Here is a 16568-nt window from a genome sequence, read left to right as displayed (position 1 = left end):
GATCATCTACCATCATCTACAAGGGTTAAAACAGAATTAATCAGAGCCTATTATTCTAGACAGAGAGCCAATTAACTTGTTTGAGATATGCACAGAGTGCGGTGATGGTGGTGATGCAGAGTTTCGTTTTATAATTATTTCAATTTGGATTTTTATTGTAGCATTTTCAGAAACAAAATATGGTGCATCCCCTGGAAGCATGGATGGTGAGTTTACTGCGTCCTTTAGTATCTTAATGCGTGAGACATGAACCTGAGCAACATGGACATGAGCAACATAAGTGGGACTAAACAAACACTACATTGCCAAAAGTATTCACTCACCCATCCAAATAATTGAAATCAGGTGTTTTAATAACTTCCATGGCCACAGGTGTATAAAAGCAGCACCTAGGCATGCAGACTGTTTCTACAAACATTTTTGAAAGAATGGGTCGCTCTCAGGAGCTCAGTGAATTCCAGCGTGGTACTGTGATAGGATGCCACATGTGCAACAAGTCCGGTCGTGAAATTTCACGTGCAGATTATTTCAACTGTTATTTACCTGAACTGTTCTATCATGATCCGCCATAACAGCGTTGGTTCCTTCTGCACAAATGTAGAGATCACAGATGCTGCAAAAAAAGGATTTGAAAATGCAATTAGCAGATGAGGACAATATGCTGTACTGCTAACACCTAAAACACAAAATGTCATATATGTCAGCTTTAACTTTTCTGATCATCCATGACATCACTTTTCACAAATCTAGTAGTCACCTGAAATGGTTTTCACTTCACAGGTGAGCCTTGTCAGGGTTCATTTGTGGAATTTCTTGCCTTCTTAATGGGGTTCGGACCATCAGTTGTGTTGTGCAGAAGTCAAGTTGGTACACAGCTGACAGCCCTATTTCACAACTGTTTGGTTCAAGACTGTTGGAAAACCATTTCAGGTGACGACCTCATGAAGCTCAGCGAGAGAATGCCAAGAGTGTGCAAAGCAGTAATCAAAGCAAAGGGTGGCTATTTTGAAGATTCGAAACACGTTTTGAATTATTTCACACTTTTTGCTTACTACATAATTACATATGAGTTAATTCATAGTTTTGATGCCTTCAGTGAGAATCTACAATGTAAATAGTCATGAAATTAAAGAAAAACCATTAAATGAGAAGGTGTGTCCAAACTTTTGACAGGTTGTGTGTGTGTGTGTGTGTGTGTGTGTGTGTGTGTGTGTTTCTCTTCAGTTAGTATTTATAGTAGTTTCTATGATGTAACTTGCTGAATTTACTATACGTGTGGATGAATGCAGTTGAAACATTTTTACAGTTTCACAACACTTATCCTCACACTGCAATTATATTTAATCTGTTTTGCAGTGAGGAAATCACCAGTGTGGTTCCTGGATGTGGTTCAATAAAACCAGGAAGAAGCTGTCATTGCACAACTGTTCAATGCACAATTCCATCAAATTGAAGCAAACAGAACTATCACCATGTGACTATATATTTGATAAAGAGCTGTTTGATTGCTATTGGTGTGATAAGAATCAATGTGATGTTAGAATGGAAATAATAAGTTATCTCTCACACAAACTGAAATCCTAAAGTCAGGTGCAAGACAATAACCGAGCTGGAGTATATAAATTAAGCATTAAATGTTTTTAATTTTAAATAACTTTTTGATAAGTCCATTTTCATCAATCAGTGCACAGTGCTCATGAAAGAAAAACTATAGGCTAGATAATACACACTTACCCCCCCTGGACAATTTCATCGAGACTCAGTGTTGCCGGTTGTCCTCCTCGCTGTTTAAGGCTCAGATCTTCAAACAGGGATAATGTGACAGAACTTTTCAGGAGACATCTTTATGTCCTTGTTTGCAGAGAGGCGGATAGTCACTCCCTCAGTGGGCTGTCTTTTCAGAAGAAAACGAAATCAAAACAATGCTTTGTGTGTGAGAGAGTGTGTCAGTAGTCAGTGGGCATGACAGCACACGATAATGATTAGCCTGTAATATTTCAGGTGCATCAATCACATCCCTCCGAGCTGCTTTGAAGAAATTTTCTTTACTAAATTCACATTCAGCCTTTAATGCACTGAATGAGTAGCATTCACTCAACACTTTATGCTTCTTCCTTGCTAAGGCCAACCAACCCAATATTACATTACTACATGCAGCAGGTTTGTGAGGCAGAAATCTACTGTACTTTGCCCACATTTATTCTGGCAATTGGGTTGGATAATTGAAACATTTAAAGAGAAAATAGAAGTAAATGTACAGCCAAACACAAAATTATTCATAACCATGGCAAATTTTGACTCTTTTTATTCAACCAGCAAGTTTTCTTTTGACCCGAAATGACACAGGCTTCTCCCAAAAGATAATAGAACAGTGTACAAAAGGCATCATTGCGGAAAAAATGATTTCTCAGCCTTTATTTACATTTGAACAAAAATTGGCATGTCCAAAATTATTCTGACCCTTTGCAAACTGTCACAGTCTATGGGAAAATCCAAAGTTATATACCATTCCAAATAGTCCAAGCTGTTGTAAAGCATCGCAATTACCCAGATTCATTGGTAACAGCTATTTTAATCAACTCAACAGGTGAAAAACAGCAGCTCTCTGCAATTAGTTTATGGATGGTCATGGCTAAAACAAGGGAGCTCACTGAGGACCTGCAGCTGCGCATTGTGGCTGCTCACAAGTCAGGAAAGGGCTGTGGCCAAATCTAAATGTTTTTAAGTTCCAGTGGCTACAATGCAAAGTATTATTAAAAATTACAAGACATTCCACACTGTGGAAAATATCGAAGGATGTGCTTGGACATCTGTGCTGGCCAGGAGGATAGTGAGAGAGGTGAAAAAGAATCCAAGGATCACTACCAAGGCCATCCTGGTCAATCAAAAGGAGGACGCCACTTCTCCAGCTCAGGCACACAAAAGCCCGCTTGGCCTTTGCAAATGCTCATCTGGACAAAGAAGAAGACTTCTGGTCTTCTGTTTTATAGTCAGATGAAACAAAAATTGAATGATGTGTCCTTCATTTGGCGTAAAAAAGGAGAAGCCTTCAGCCCTAAGAACACCATCCCCACTGTCAAACATGGTGGTGGAAACCTAATGATTTGGGGGTGTTTTTCAGCCAATGGACCTGGGAACCTAATCACAGTAAACGGCACCATGAAAAAAGAGCAATACATCAAGATTCTCAACAACAACATCAAGCAGTCGGCAGAGAAAGTTGGCCTTGGGCATCAGTGGACATTTCAGCACGACAACGACCCAAAACACACAGCAGAAGTGGTGAAGAAATGGTTAGCGGACAAAAACAATAACATTTTGCAGTTGCCAAGCCAGAGTCCTGACTTGAATCCAACTGAGAATCTGTGGAGGGAGCTAAAGATCAGGGTGATGGCATGGAGACCCTCCAACCTTGGAGCTCATTGCTAAAGAGAAATGGGCAAAAATAGCAGTAGGGACATGCAAAAAGCTGGTCTGCAATTATAGGAAGTGTTTGATTGCTGTAATAGCCAATAAAGGCTTTTCTATTGATTACTGAGCAGGGTATGAGTCATTTTGGACATGCCACTTTTTGTTCAAATGTAAAAGCTGAGAAATATTTTTTCCCACCATCATGCCTCTTGTACATCTTATTATTTTCTGGGTGTCATTTCCAATCAAAAACTATCCAACAGCAAACAGGCAGAATAGCAAAAAAAAAACTAGAATAGCATCCAAGCCTAATACAATATCAAACTTGATAGCTCTGTATCACTTTTTCACACTTTTAAACTGCCAACCTCTTAACCATCATTTAAGATCACCAGATCCAGTGTCCACATCAAATTGTACTCGCTCAAAGATACCATTTAAATTTTTTCCTTTCCAGATTCCCTGAAAATGTCAGGAAAATGTCAAACGCCTTATCTCACAATATCAAAGAATTTGAGAAAAGGGGTGCCATTTAGCTCAGTTGGTAGAGCAGGCGTCCCATGTGCAGAGGCTTCGTCCTTTCTGCAGCAGGCCCGGGTTCGACTCTCAGCCCGGGAACCATTTGCTGCATGTCACTCCCCCTCTCTCTCACCCTGTTTCCTGTCTTCTTCAGCTGCACTATCAATAAAGCCATAACGGCCCAAAAAAAAATAAATAAGTGAGAAAAAATTCCTGGATCTGTTTGGCCCACACCCGTCCTCCATCCAAGTTTCATGGAAATCACGTTCAGCAGTATTTTTTATGTAGTCCCGCCTCATTCGTTTGTCAACATCCTGCTACTAATTAACATTCAGAAATAGATTCTAAATCATGGGAGACAAAAATCTCAATTCTTATATGAATCGATTTTTTCTACCCACATTGTGTTTATGTGGGAGGGAGAGAGAGCTTATGCAGACTTTTCAGGGGCCAAGCTATTTTCGTGAGAGTGCTTGAATGCAAAACTTTATCCGTAGCTTAAGGTAAGGGAACATTTAGATTTATAGCAGACCACACCTCGCGCTATTGCTCTCTGAATCTTGAATTTATACTGAGGTGGATTGTCTGAGATGAACAGAACAACAGACTGATGTTTACAGCTGTTACACAAACTGTTGATCAGGCCATATTTCTTTTATAGTCACTGTTACATCAGGCACTTTTATATACTGTACCTGAATTCAAAAGAAAACAGTGCAAAATACTTTATTTTGAGCAGAATACAATCATGATACAGCCACAGCAGTCAAAATAATCTTCCAAACTTCAACAGTGTCTGTGTTTAAACATACAGAAGGCCTGTGTACATAAATACCTCACTTTTATCTAACTTAATGCCACACCTCATCAAGAAAATAGTCATTTGTAGAATATGCAACAGAAAAAGTCAATACACTACATCACAGCATTTCATATAAAGGACAAGCATGAAATGGATATTTCATTACCTTAAAACTTCATAATACTGTTTTGTTCATTTGTCTTTTCTATTTGTCTGCATGACGATGTGTGACAATTACTTTGCTTTATTATCATGAAAGTCATTCATTTGCATTTATGGGGGTTTAAGATGAAATGTACATAATGTGAAGGAACAATACGATGCTGTTTGTCTTTTATTACATGGCATATCAAACATGAATCAGTAACTTAACAAAAATACAAATGAAACAGGAAAATTAATGAGAACTAGACTACAAATCAACAGTAAATAAAAGCCGAAAAGCATTTACCTCTACTGTAAATCATAGTAAATGTCTACATACTCTAGTCTAGAAAGATTTATATACAATCTGTACAATTCCACCGATGAAACTTTGACCCTCCTGAGTATCTGTTGGTCATTTCAACACAACGTGGAATCCTTCTGTGTTTTCATCTGGGTGACAGAAGAAAGATCATTTAAAAAACACCAAATAAAGAAGGAAACAGTGTGATGGATGCCTAAGTTAACAGGGAATTGTCAAAGTAAAGGTTAAAGGTAATTACCTCTTATAGTGCTGAGGATGAAGCTTGTTTCCTCCCTGAAGTTCTGCACCATCTGAAAGAAAGAGATCCACATATGAATCCTAATCCAAAAATGTTTCAATGAGCCATCAGACATTTAACAGCAGTTCCTGTTAACAAAAGGTCATTTAAGTCAAAAGATGATGTTTTCCTAACCCTAACTAAGTGGTTTTGTGCCTAAATCTAACCAGAACTTGACCACAGCGTCTTGACAAAGTGGCTGATCATGCCATTTGTGTTCTCAGTAGTGTGACAACATGAACTGTGTTCAGTTGGCTTTGCTGGTGGAGATTGTTGTGAGTGAAGACAACATGGAGCAAATAAATAAAAAATAAGGTCCCATAATCTGCCACTGTCAGTACGATTACACAGCAGTAGTCTCAGACTAGGTAAATTAGTTGGAAAGTCTCCTCTTTCAGGCCTCACTAGTGCTTTCAGGCCTCACACATGCAGCTACATTCACATTTTGGTCTTGCACCTTTTCAGACATGCCACATGAATGCCGAAATAGTTGGGGCAAGGGACAGTCCGGCAGATGCCGGTCTGATTTTCCTGAATATCAATCCCTGCTACCTTTCACACACGACCTCATGGAGGAAATGTTGTGTGATCAGTCATAAACCCCTGTGTCAGGTATAAATCCTGATCAGCAGAGCTCACCACGCCTGTGCCCTCAAATAGTGCTCGTTATGATAATTCAGAGGTATTGAAAATGAGTGGTTGATATCAGAGATGGATGGATACCTCGTCAGAGACTAAGACATGGATCCCGTTGGACTTCTGTCTGTAGATGTGTGTGATTTGCTGTGGAGTGATGCTGTACAGCAAAGCGATCTTTTCAGAAAGGTCCAACAGCGTCAGCTCCTCCAGGTACAGAGCGTGGTAGACTGCAGGGAACACAAAGCAGACAGCTGACTTCAGATCACATCATCCATTTTTAACACACTCCAATAAAACTGCTCTGTCATAAAATCTACTTTTATGCTGCCTATAATATTCAAAGAGCTTTTAATTCAATTATATATTTTAGCTGAGCTAAAAAAATATATATATTTCGTTGGAATCACACGTCCAAAGTTTGAGCTTTGTAAATATAGATGTTATATCACGGCTGTTGTATTGGATAACGTTAGATTGTGAACTTGTATATAAGAAACTTGTCACTTAGTGAACATGCAGATAAAATAAGATTATACATTATGTGTACTTTACTTACTCTCTCCACCGCCTGGCTTGATGGCAGGTTGATGTCTGGCCTGCTGCTGACACACATAGATGGTAAGACGGGGCTGAATACACCTGGAGAATGTGAGCAGACACTGTAATTTTATTTTAACTACTAGAACATGCAGTACAGATAACTTTACTTAAATGATTATTTGGCCTTTTGTCCACCTAAAACCTGAATTTTAGGACTTAACATTTCAATAGTTGCTTTGAGCGTATATTCCTACTTTTTTCTCTCTCCTCTTGATCTTTTACTGTACAAATCCACCTGAAGCTACACTCTTTACGTAATGGAGACAAAAATAGGATTTTGAAAGGGGAGGGGAACATACACTATTGTCTGCAGGCAAAGTTAAATGCGTGAGAGGCTTTTGAAAGAAATGGAAAATCCTAAATAAAGCCAGGTATCACGTTAGTCGAGTCATACCTTCCAATTTCTTGTAAACCAAAGACAATATAACTTTACTTTCGCAATTTTCCATTTTCCATTTCCATTTTCCATTAAAAAAAAAACTGTCAACAGTAACAACTGCGTCAGAGCAGATTATCACTGCCTGGAGTATTTTCCAAGGACAAAAACGAAACGAAATACATTTCACTTTCTAGTTCTGACATGACTGAACACTGAGATGTGTTTTATTGCCTCACCTTCCTTTCATGGTGTTAAAGAGGCGAATGCCATCCGCTGGGCCGCAGATCTGGATCAGATCCTCCCTGCTCATCCTCAACAGATCACCACCTGCAACAACAGCAGAAAATCTACTCTGCTTCCTTTCTGCCCAGAAATATTCAGGGAATTCCTTTTTCTTCCCCTGTGATCGAGCCAAGCCAAGAGCACAGCTGTTCCACGGATCAAAACGTGCTGTGATTTTTACCTGAGAAGCTGGTGAAGAGCCTTGAGTAAGGTGAGAACCTGTGACGGTGCAGCCACTGCTGAGTGTCCTGCGGCGAGGACGATGGCAGGAGGTGCTACATGTCAAAAAGAAGAAGAGCCCTTGAAATGAGTATAGCAGCACAGCATCCACCTGTCTCCAAATAATGGCCTAAAAAGGGATGAGAGAGCAACGTTAACACTTTCACACCGCTCTGTTCCCCGTTACTTACATCAGAGCAGGCGGGCATGAGCAGATCCCCTTGCTGGTTTGGAGAACAGTCGCTACAGAATCGTGCACACGAGGGAGAAAGAAGAGATTGGGGTGATTGGTTGAGTATTTTAATTGTACTGCGCTGAAAGTTTTTATTTACTGATGAAAAAAAAGTGCACAGATTGTGGAAGTTCACACTCCTGCAGTGTCGAATAAGCACCCATAGAGGGAGCTATCACCACTGTTTGTATCACACCACCTGTGCAGCAGTCAACCTTCGGCCAAGAGGGATAATATATGGTTTTCTCTTTCTTTTTTAATCCTGGCATAAATCAACACAAGTCAACTTTGACTGCCAGTCTTTTCCTGCAGAGCTTTGCTGAACAGGTTGGTGCACAAAACACAACGGTGACATGAATGCTGACTCACCCGTCTGTGAAACCACAGGAAGTTGGTGAGCTGTGGTAAACTGGTGATGGAGTGCTGCTGCTGCTGTGGATGGTGAGATTTAGGGCATCGGGCCAAGGGGAACACTTGAGAGAAACAGAAGAGTAAAGAGAAAGGGGATTTCCGATTACTCAAAATGCTACAGGAGCAAAAATGTGACAAATGAACTGAGATAAGATCATCTTTTTATTGATGGAGATTCCGGTGTTACAGCAGCATGAGGACAGAATAAGTACAGACAAATTCAGCCCAGTTACCAAAATAATAATTAATGTTTCTGGAACCCCGGATACTCTCAAATACAATACGCACGTTCACTTTACATGTATGCATATGAGCTGACTTCCATGTTGGGAGGTGAAGGTGGATGTTGGTGTTGATACAACTTAGGTAAAAAGAAGAAACCATTGACTGAAGTCGAGACTGCAAATGTTCACGGCCCAGCACCAAAGAACATGTGGACATAGATATTAACTAGCTGGCTAATAGCTAAAAAACTCTTCTCAGGAGGTGGTGGAGTCCAAAACAGAGAAACGTGAACTCCTAAAGTACATTCACTTCCTCGAAATCACAGTTCACACCACCAATTTCCATAATATTGGATATATATGTGAATCAGTGTGGTCAAAATGTTATTAGAAATCTGCTTGAACTTATTTAAAACATTTATTAAAAAACATTTCAGCTTTGTATTTTCATTATAAACTCTTTATTCTAATGTTAACACTTTCTTCATTTCAGTATCTTTTGCCTTGATGTAACTGAGTACTCGGCTACATTTATCTGACAACTAGTTACTGATTAATAGCCACAGATTAATATTCCACACACGTACAATCATTTCATAAAACATAATCCACTGCTAAACTAACCAACATTACATAAAGTGGTTGGCTCCACCTCAACAAGTTACAGCAATAAACTACTCCTTCTGTGTTAATGAATAAATACAGATATTGATTACTACTTAATCCAACGTAATACTTGAAGTACGTTTTGTGTACTGGTGTTTACATTATTAACTTCCACAGATCTCATTTGTAGGAGCATACAGGCCATGTTTGCTTGTTATCCAGATGAATGACAAACCAGATTAACACCAAAGCAGAAAACTGCCGAGTCACCCGACGTTCAAAGACATCACAGTCCCGAATCATTGACAGAGCTCGGCACCGAAGCAAGCGCACTTTAAAAATTAAGCAGATCGAGGAAAGCGACATATTAACATTGATACAGCACGGTTCTGATTTTAAAACATCCTGTGGAAATGTCAGCAAAGTAAGGAGGAGGAAAACATACTGAGTGGCAGGTGAAGAACATAAAAATAAAACAGTGATTGTGTGCTTTGAGATTATCTGGATGACACAAGAATTTACTACCGTGGGATCAGTAAACATGATTACAACACTACTGACAAAATGAAAGCAAACAGCGGGTCCTCTCAGATCCGCTGTGTTATGTAACGCAGCCAGATAAAGACAACAGTGAGCCTCACCTCTTTCAGCAGGGTGGTGTCGTGGGACGGTTGATACTTGTCTCTGTCTTGAAGTGACTTTTTATCTATCTTTTCTCTGTCCGTCTTCAGTTTGCGATCGGCTCCTTTAGGCTTTTGAAGAAAGCAACATCAGAAGTTAAATATAATTTAGGTATAGATGTCAGAGATACATTCATATAGGTAAACTTACAGATGAGAACGTTTTCCTACCTTGAAGACTTTGACCTGGCAGCTGGACGAGTGGACATGCTCCAGGTATTCCCCGTGTTCATTGCTGGTGAAAGTGTCCACCTGGATACGGAAGGGCACTCCCTTCTCCCCGCCATGCTTTCTCGGGGTGAACTCAGTACTGATGCAGTTGACCTGAGAAGAAAAGAGGGGTTTAAGAACTCCTATGTTTGCAGTAAATGTGTTAGCGACTCCCCCCCCGACTAGAAACTGTGTGTACCTGAATGAAAACAGAGGCGTTCTTGACAGGGTCCCAGAGGAACTCAATGGTGTTGAGGTGCATGGGGTGTGACCGGGGCTCCTGTATCCCCACTGACAGCGGGATATCTGCAGACAATGAGTCAGTCAGTTAACTTTGAATAGATGCATCTATATTAGCATCTCGTTAGGCGTGATAGAGTCAGCGGTGTTGGCGTAATACGTTCCCGCAAAACCATGAATACATTCGATTTGTACTGGTGTGTCAGGTGACAAAGACGGGATGTTGGTGGTGTGGAATGACGGCAAGATGGCTGCCAGACAAGAGACCACCTTTAAAAGTTTTGCCTTTTTCCAGCCATATTTCTGTCAACAAAACTCAGTATTTTAGGCTAAAACTTAATCTTTTCTGACCCCTATATAGCTGCCGATGTCTTTGTAGCAACAAAACCAGGTATTTCTAACAGACGTCCAGCCATTTTCAAGCTTTGTTTGTGACAACAGAACCAAACATGATCTTTTCTGATCTGAACCAACTGCCATACAACTAACAACTGTATGAGACCACCTCAACTGTCAAAACCAGGTTGTTTTGGCAACCATTGGGACAATTGGCACATGTTTTTGTGGCAACAAAACCGGGCATGTTCGATTAGGTGTTGGGACATTGTCAGGCTAAGTTTGTGGCAGCAGAAGTGGGTATTTTAAGACAAAAGATGGAAACTGCCACCAAACAAGGCACAGCTTTCTGAGACCACCTCAACCGACAACAAACACGCAACAAAACTGGGTCATTTTGGTGACTGTCGGGACATATTCCAACCGTGGTTGTGGCAACAAAATCGAGTATTTTAAACCAGATATTAGGACGTTACATGTCATGTTAGTTGTCTGATTTGGTTTCACATGGGACACTCCTTGGTAAAAAGTCCCGTGTTTGTTCGACCCTTCCTTCAACCCCATTGTGACTTAGTTAAACGTAGTAAACTGACATCACATACATAATGTAACTGAGGTGACGTACGTAAGGTAGTAATTTTAACCTGAACCTAATGTTTTCCTTCACCTAACCAAGTAGTTTTCTTGCATTTGTTGTGGGAACCGTGATGCTGGCAGTCCACCAATTCAGTCGTACAAGAATGTACGTAATGTTCAAGAATGTACGTAATGTACAAGAATATGTTGGTTAGCACAGATGACTCACCTATATCCAGGATTCGGTCTCCAGGTCTGTTCCATCTCCATCCCTCCAGCTGCTGGTGCTCCATATACTGCAGTCGACGGTCATGAAACACCACGCGCACAATGCTCTGTAGACAAGATCAGACATTTAGGCCGGAGGACAGCTACAGCTCGATGGGGAAGCTGGCACGTTGCTGAAGAGCTTGACTGTTCGGCAACGTGCGACAAAGGCTCCCCTCATTTATTCATCAAGACATACTGAGGCAGTTTCACTGGGCGAGGGTCGGGAGGTGGAAATTCAGGGAATTTCATCTCCTTTCCTACCCATCATACATTAGTCATACTTTAATAGATCATATCCGTGAGGAAAATGACCCACTGCCACTGAGCTACAAATGATCTGTGAGATGCAGAACCAACAGTGAAGTCAAGGCTCCCACAAAGAATTTAAAGATCCCATGAAATGAACATCCGAGCTTCCTTTTGGGGGCTTGCCACACTAGTGGACACATTATGGAAGGACTGACACCATTTTATGGGACCTTTAAGGACATTTTGCTGATATCCAATCACACAAGACTTTCGGATACCTCTGAGACCTTAATATCAAGATCTTCTGGTTACATATGTACATTTTCACAACCTTCATACGGATACTTTTGTTACCACCAACTTCTCAAACTTCAGATCATTTTTTGTTCATGTGGGAACCCTGAACAAAGGCAGTCAAGGACAAGTAGCAGTTGTTACTCGCTTATTGACCCGCTTTGTGTTCTCCCAATATTAAACAAAAACAAATGATAGTGTCATAGATTGGGATTTTACAAGAAGATCCCTGATGATGTAGAGCAAACGACCTAAAGCTTTATGGTACGTGTCCACAAGAGCGTTTTTGGATGCAGGCTAAACCCTCCGACATCCGACGAATGCTACTGGTTTCAGACTTGACCGAGATGGCAGCTTGTTTGGACACTTTCTCTTACAGTCTGAAGATAGTTCACCGATATGTATTTCTGAAGGCATTTCATGTGAGAAATAAGCCATGAAGTTGCTGATCTGTCATCTTTTCAACTCAACAAGGGTTAGTTTTTGACGATTGTCAGTAGTTTCCAGGGGCGGTGAGTTGTGCTGGACGCCCCTGATTTGCTTAAAGTAGTCTGGACCTCGATTTTATGCAAATGACAAGCAGACAACTCATCGCCCCATCTCTTGAAACGCAACGCAGCACTACCACAATGCACTGCATGGCTGGAAAGTGTAGAAACAGTTCATCTTGTGGACACATACCATAATACCTGGACTCTTTAAATAGGAAACCCCCGTTAAAAACCAAGGATGTTGGGTTTTCTGCATTTAACGGGCATTGATGCTATCAATTGATGGGACATTTTAGATCCTGTTCTTTCAACAAATTAAATTAACAACCTGTAAAAACATGTACCATTGGGATATTTCTGGAGGGAGGCTCATGCATGACTGAGCGCCAGAACTCAAAGAGCGCTGCACGCAGCACGTCATGTGTTTACATAGACGCCACCTGTCCCATTCTTGTGTTTCTGGGATGCTGCCGCTAACGTTACGGTCTCAGGTGACGGCAGCCTGACGACAGAAACATGTCGAGTGGATGCGCTTAAACAGAAGTGAAATAAAATCACCTCTCCTTAACTCTTAAATGAGTGTGCTGACAAACGTCTCTGCAATAAACGGAGTCACTTTCGACTCGCATCTGAAATTTAGACGCACAAGTGGCATGATGGGCTGCTAATGGGGTTTATTCAGAAAGCCATTGCATCGGGATTATACCACTTTATTTGAAAGATTCCAGTTAAAGAACAATGATGTTGTAATGTAAAGATGCCCAGGTGTTTCTGAAAAAACTCCCAATGCAGAAAAAACTTGATTTGCATGTTCAAATGAATCATACAGTGTGTGTGTGTGGAAAACATGTGGAGGTAGGATGAGTTGTGTGTTTGTCGGAGTTATTTGTGAAATTTAGAAGAGAAGAAAGGTAAGTTTGGGTGATAGTACCGAGCTCTCCGAGATCGACACCCCACCCCCGAAGTGGAAGGGCGGGTCGAGGCCCCTGTGACAAACCAAATGTGTACATAAAAACAGATAAGGGAAGAAAGAGAGAGGTCACATGAAAAGTCAATACACACACAACAAAAACAACAGAGAACACAATACCTTACACCTACCTTTACATATTTGCTGCTTATATCTGTATACTCCACTAGTTTTCTGTTAAGCATACGGATTTCGTAGGACTGACCTACATTTTAAAACATTAAAAAAAAAACCTGATTAAAATTGAAAAATGGGAAATCAGTCAATCAGAAAAGAGGGGCAGTGGAGATAGAAATTGAATTAAATTAGAAACCTTTTAAGCCAGATGTCAAGGCCAGCCACTAGAAAAACGTTTATGTATCTCCATCCTGATCAAATATGATGCAGTAACTTTAATATCACAAGAAAATGTAATTAAAATAGCCAGTAAGGCAAACTGTGAGACTATCAGTGGCATCAAAATAAAAAGCCAAGCTGTGGCGCTGATGTCAATTAACTTATTAATACAGTGCCATTCTTGGCCAAGAGTTGCATGTTAAAGCAAGCTTGTGTTTTGTTTTTTTTAACTCCCAACCAAATTACTGTAGAGCAGATAAGCAGGGCAAACTTGTAAAATAATGCACAAATAAAAAATGTCACTTTTCAACAAGAGAAACAATCAGAAGGTTTAAATAGAGGAGAGTGATGTGAAAAAGAAGAGGGAAGATAAAAAGAAGAAGTAGAAAGGAGGGTTGATAGATCAGAAAACAGAAGTTAAGACAGATTTACACACATATAGGAGCTCATGTTGCACAGATGAAATAATGCGATGTTTATATATAATCATGATGCCTTTTCAATCTAACCGCTGTGATTCAAGTAAATCTAAATTTGTTGGTACTTCTGTCGTTCCCACTCTTCGCCCCAAACGCCTGCCAACTTTTTTTCCACCTGATGTCTTCTGGCTACTCAGGCCTCAATTCTTGTGATTTCCAGATTTCCTTAATTGGACAGATTTCTTTACTTGTCGTGAAAGTAACCGCTAACTGCTGCGACCCATGGACGTACCACACCATATTTGGATACAGCCTTGGGAGCCACTTCTTTCATGATATAATCCTACAAGAAAAAGTATTTTTGGGCCGCAGTGGATCACGTGATGGTGTAATTACACGATGTGGCCACTAGAAAAGTTTGCTTCAAAGCCTGGTGCTCTTCCTGGGAGCTTCCTGTGATCTATAGGTGACATAAGCTAGTTAGCCCAATTAGCAATGCGGTTAGCTGACTACACTGGGAGCTTGTAGTTATGTGTGATGTTTTTCAATGCAAGCAGAGGGGCTTTTGACTGCCAGAGGAGGAAGCTAAGAAGAGAAAAAGAGAGTGGACCGAGTGAAACACTGGATAAAAGTTTAACTTTGCCTTTTGGTCGCAGTTGAAGTAGAATTCTTCACGGCAGACGCTGAGATGGACTTCTTTCTTTTGGACTAGTGAGTAAAATTAGCCGGCTTTGTACGTCTTACATTGTTGCACTTGCTTGTTATGATTAAATTACTCATGATCAGAAACTAAAACAGACAATAGTCAATTTCAAAATTGCAAATTTGGAATTTAAACCACATAAATAACAGATTGACGCTCTTTAAAGTAAAAATGTTTCAGTGCTGTACTTTTTTAAATGTTTTGTGAGATATTAAAGTATTCAGTAGAGGTTGAATTCAACAATAAACGTCAAACATCTTCTGGTTGCAGCTTCTAAAATGTGACAATTTGCTGTTTTTCTTTGACATATATGAGTTTAAATTGAATATCTTAGTTTTTAGGCTGTCACTCAGACAATACAAGCAAATGGAAGAAACTGCGATGGCTCATTAATTGATCATTTAAATGTATATCGCTCATAGAAATTATAATTTTTGGGGTTTTTCTTTGCATCTTTTGAAGTTTTTTTGATGTCATCACACAAGATGACTGCAGTCTCTCCCTCATGTCTTTATTTCAGCTGCAGGATCCCAAACTAAACAACTTCTAAATGCATTTTAAAATTCCACATCAGCGAGGATCTAGGATTTCATCTGACAACATGAGCTCCGGTCCATTCAGTCAGTGTGGACGTTGCACTAGCAGGACAGATAGCTACCTTGGTTGAGATAAGTGAGACTCTCCTCCTGCTGTTTCACAGCCGGCGAGGTGGCTGCACACAGGATATACTGGAATGGGCTCCTGCTTGCACCATTTTCAGCCATAAGCTTCGCTTCTTCGTTTTTCAAGAAAGGTGCCAAGGCCTCTCTGAAAGAGAGCAGAGGGAGAGAAGAGGGGCTGAGTGTGGGCTGCTCAATCTAATCATTTAATCACAGGAACAACACAGTGTTACTCATCCAGCTCAATGCATTAGTAGTTGTTAGTAATTAGAAGAGAAAAGAAGTCGTCTTTATGAGCTATGTGACATTTGAGTGCAACGCTCCTTTAAAAATGAGTCACTGGAATGTATTTAACAATTTGAATTTTCAAACAACCACTTCAATGTGCTCCCAGAGGCAGAATTACTGCAAATCTGCACATTCACAAGCTACATTTAACGTCACACAAGCCCTCCGTATATCACTGCTTTGCACTGACACTCTGATTTAACCCGTCACAGATTAAACTTTTTCCCCCAGATGTAAGTGCCTGCAGAGTGTCTGAAGCTTCTGAGCATGGTTTGTGCTTTACCTAATGTAACTAGCAGAGTGCTGGTGGTAGGATTCAGGCTGGGAGTGGCAGAACAGCATATTTTCCAGTGCGGTGTCTTCTTGTATCCCAGGACCACAGCGGGGAGGACGTGGAGACAGACGGAGCTAGATTTGCGCCTGCTGGTTTTTCCTCAGATTTCAGCTCAGGGGAGGTTTGCAGCCAAACCTCGCTGAGTCCCTCTTATATTGTCCCCGGTGATGTCACCAGGACTCCCATTAGCATACCTTGGATGACCTTTGATAGGCGGAGTGTGCAGGCACCCCTCCCACAGCCAATGTCTAGCTGGGCTGATGCATTAATAGCAGCTTCACTTGACCAGTTGTTGACACTGCCAACAGTCGGGCCCTAAAGCTAGACTTTAAACTCACTTAGGGTAACCATGTTTGGAGAGACATTTTGGAAACAAACATGAGGACGATCTCAGGTATTAGAGAACAAACATATACATAATTATCTTGTGATAACAAGTCTGA

The 16568-nt window shown here is 40.6% G+C and overlaps 1 protein-coding gene across 2 annotated transcripts; it reads right to left on the bottom strand.

Annotated features, from left to right (window-relative positions):
* Positions 1-5037: 5037 nt before the first annotated feature.
* tfcp2l1 (transcription factor CP2-like 1) lies at positions 5038-16236 on the bottom strand. 2 transcript variants are annotated; one of them, XM_030428073.1, is made up of 15 exons: positions 16075-16236; positions 15503-15651; positions 13518-13591; positions 11342-11447; positions 10160-10266; positions 9922-10074; positions 9712-9822; positions 8199-8302; positions 7789-7840; positions 7560-7653; positions 7333-7423; positions 6674-6756; positions 6202-6344; positions 5440-5491; positions 5038-5329 (listed from the first exon to the last, which is right to left on the bottom strand). In XM_030428073.1, the coding sequence occupies exons 1-15, from the start codon at positions 16131-16133 to the stop codon at positions 5292-5294; spliced, it is 1416 nt and encodes a 471-aa protein (XP_030283933.1). In that variant the 5' UTR covers positions 16134-16236; the 3' UTR covers positions 5038-5291. The 2 variants fall into 2 exon arrangements, 1 of the variants encoding a protein (XP_030283933.1); XR_003985236.1 differs by lacking the exon at positions 5038-5329 and having other exon boundaries at positions 6674-6716.
* Positions 16237-16568: the final 332 nt, after the last annotated feature.

Source organism: Sparus aurata, chromosome 9 (genome assembly GCF_900880675.1).
Source record: "Sparus aurata chromosome 9, fSpaAur1.1, whole genome shotgun sequence".
In the NCBI taxonomy this organism is placed as follows: Eukaryota; Metazoa; Chordata; class Actinopteri; order Spariformes; family Sparidae; genus Sparus; species Sparus aurata.
The sequence above is the reverse complement of the archived record's forward strand: the minus strand, read 5'-3'. Positions and strand labels throughout refer to the sequence as shown.

Bases quoted from the DNA above. Each gene is read 5' to 3' on its own strand.
- tfcp2l1 (XM_030428073.1), bottom strand. From the start codon at position 16,133: ATGCTGTTCTGCCACTCCCAGCCTGAATCCTACCACCAGCACTCTGCT. The intron at 6,345-6,673 runs GTAAGTAAAGTA...TGTTCCCTGCAG, and splicing joins CAAGCCAGGCGGTGGAGAGA to TCTACCACGCTCTGTACCTG. The intron at 5,330-5,439 runs GTAATTACCTTT...TCTGTCACCCAG, and splicing joins CATCCTCAGCACTATAAGAG to ATGAAAACACAGAAGGATTC.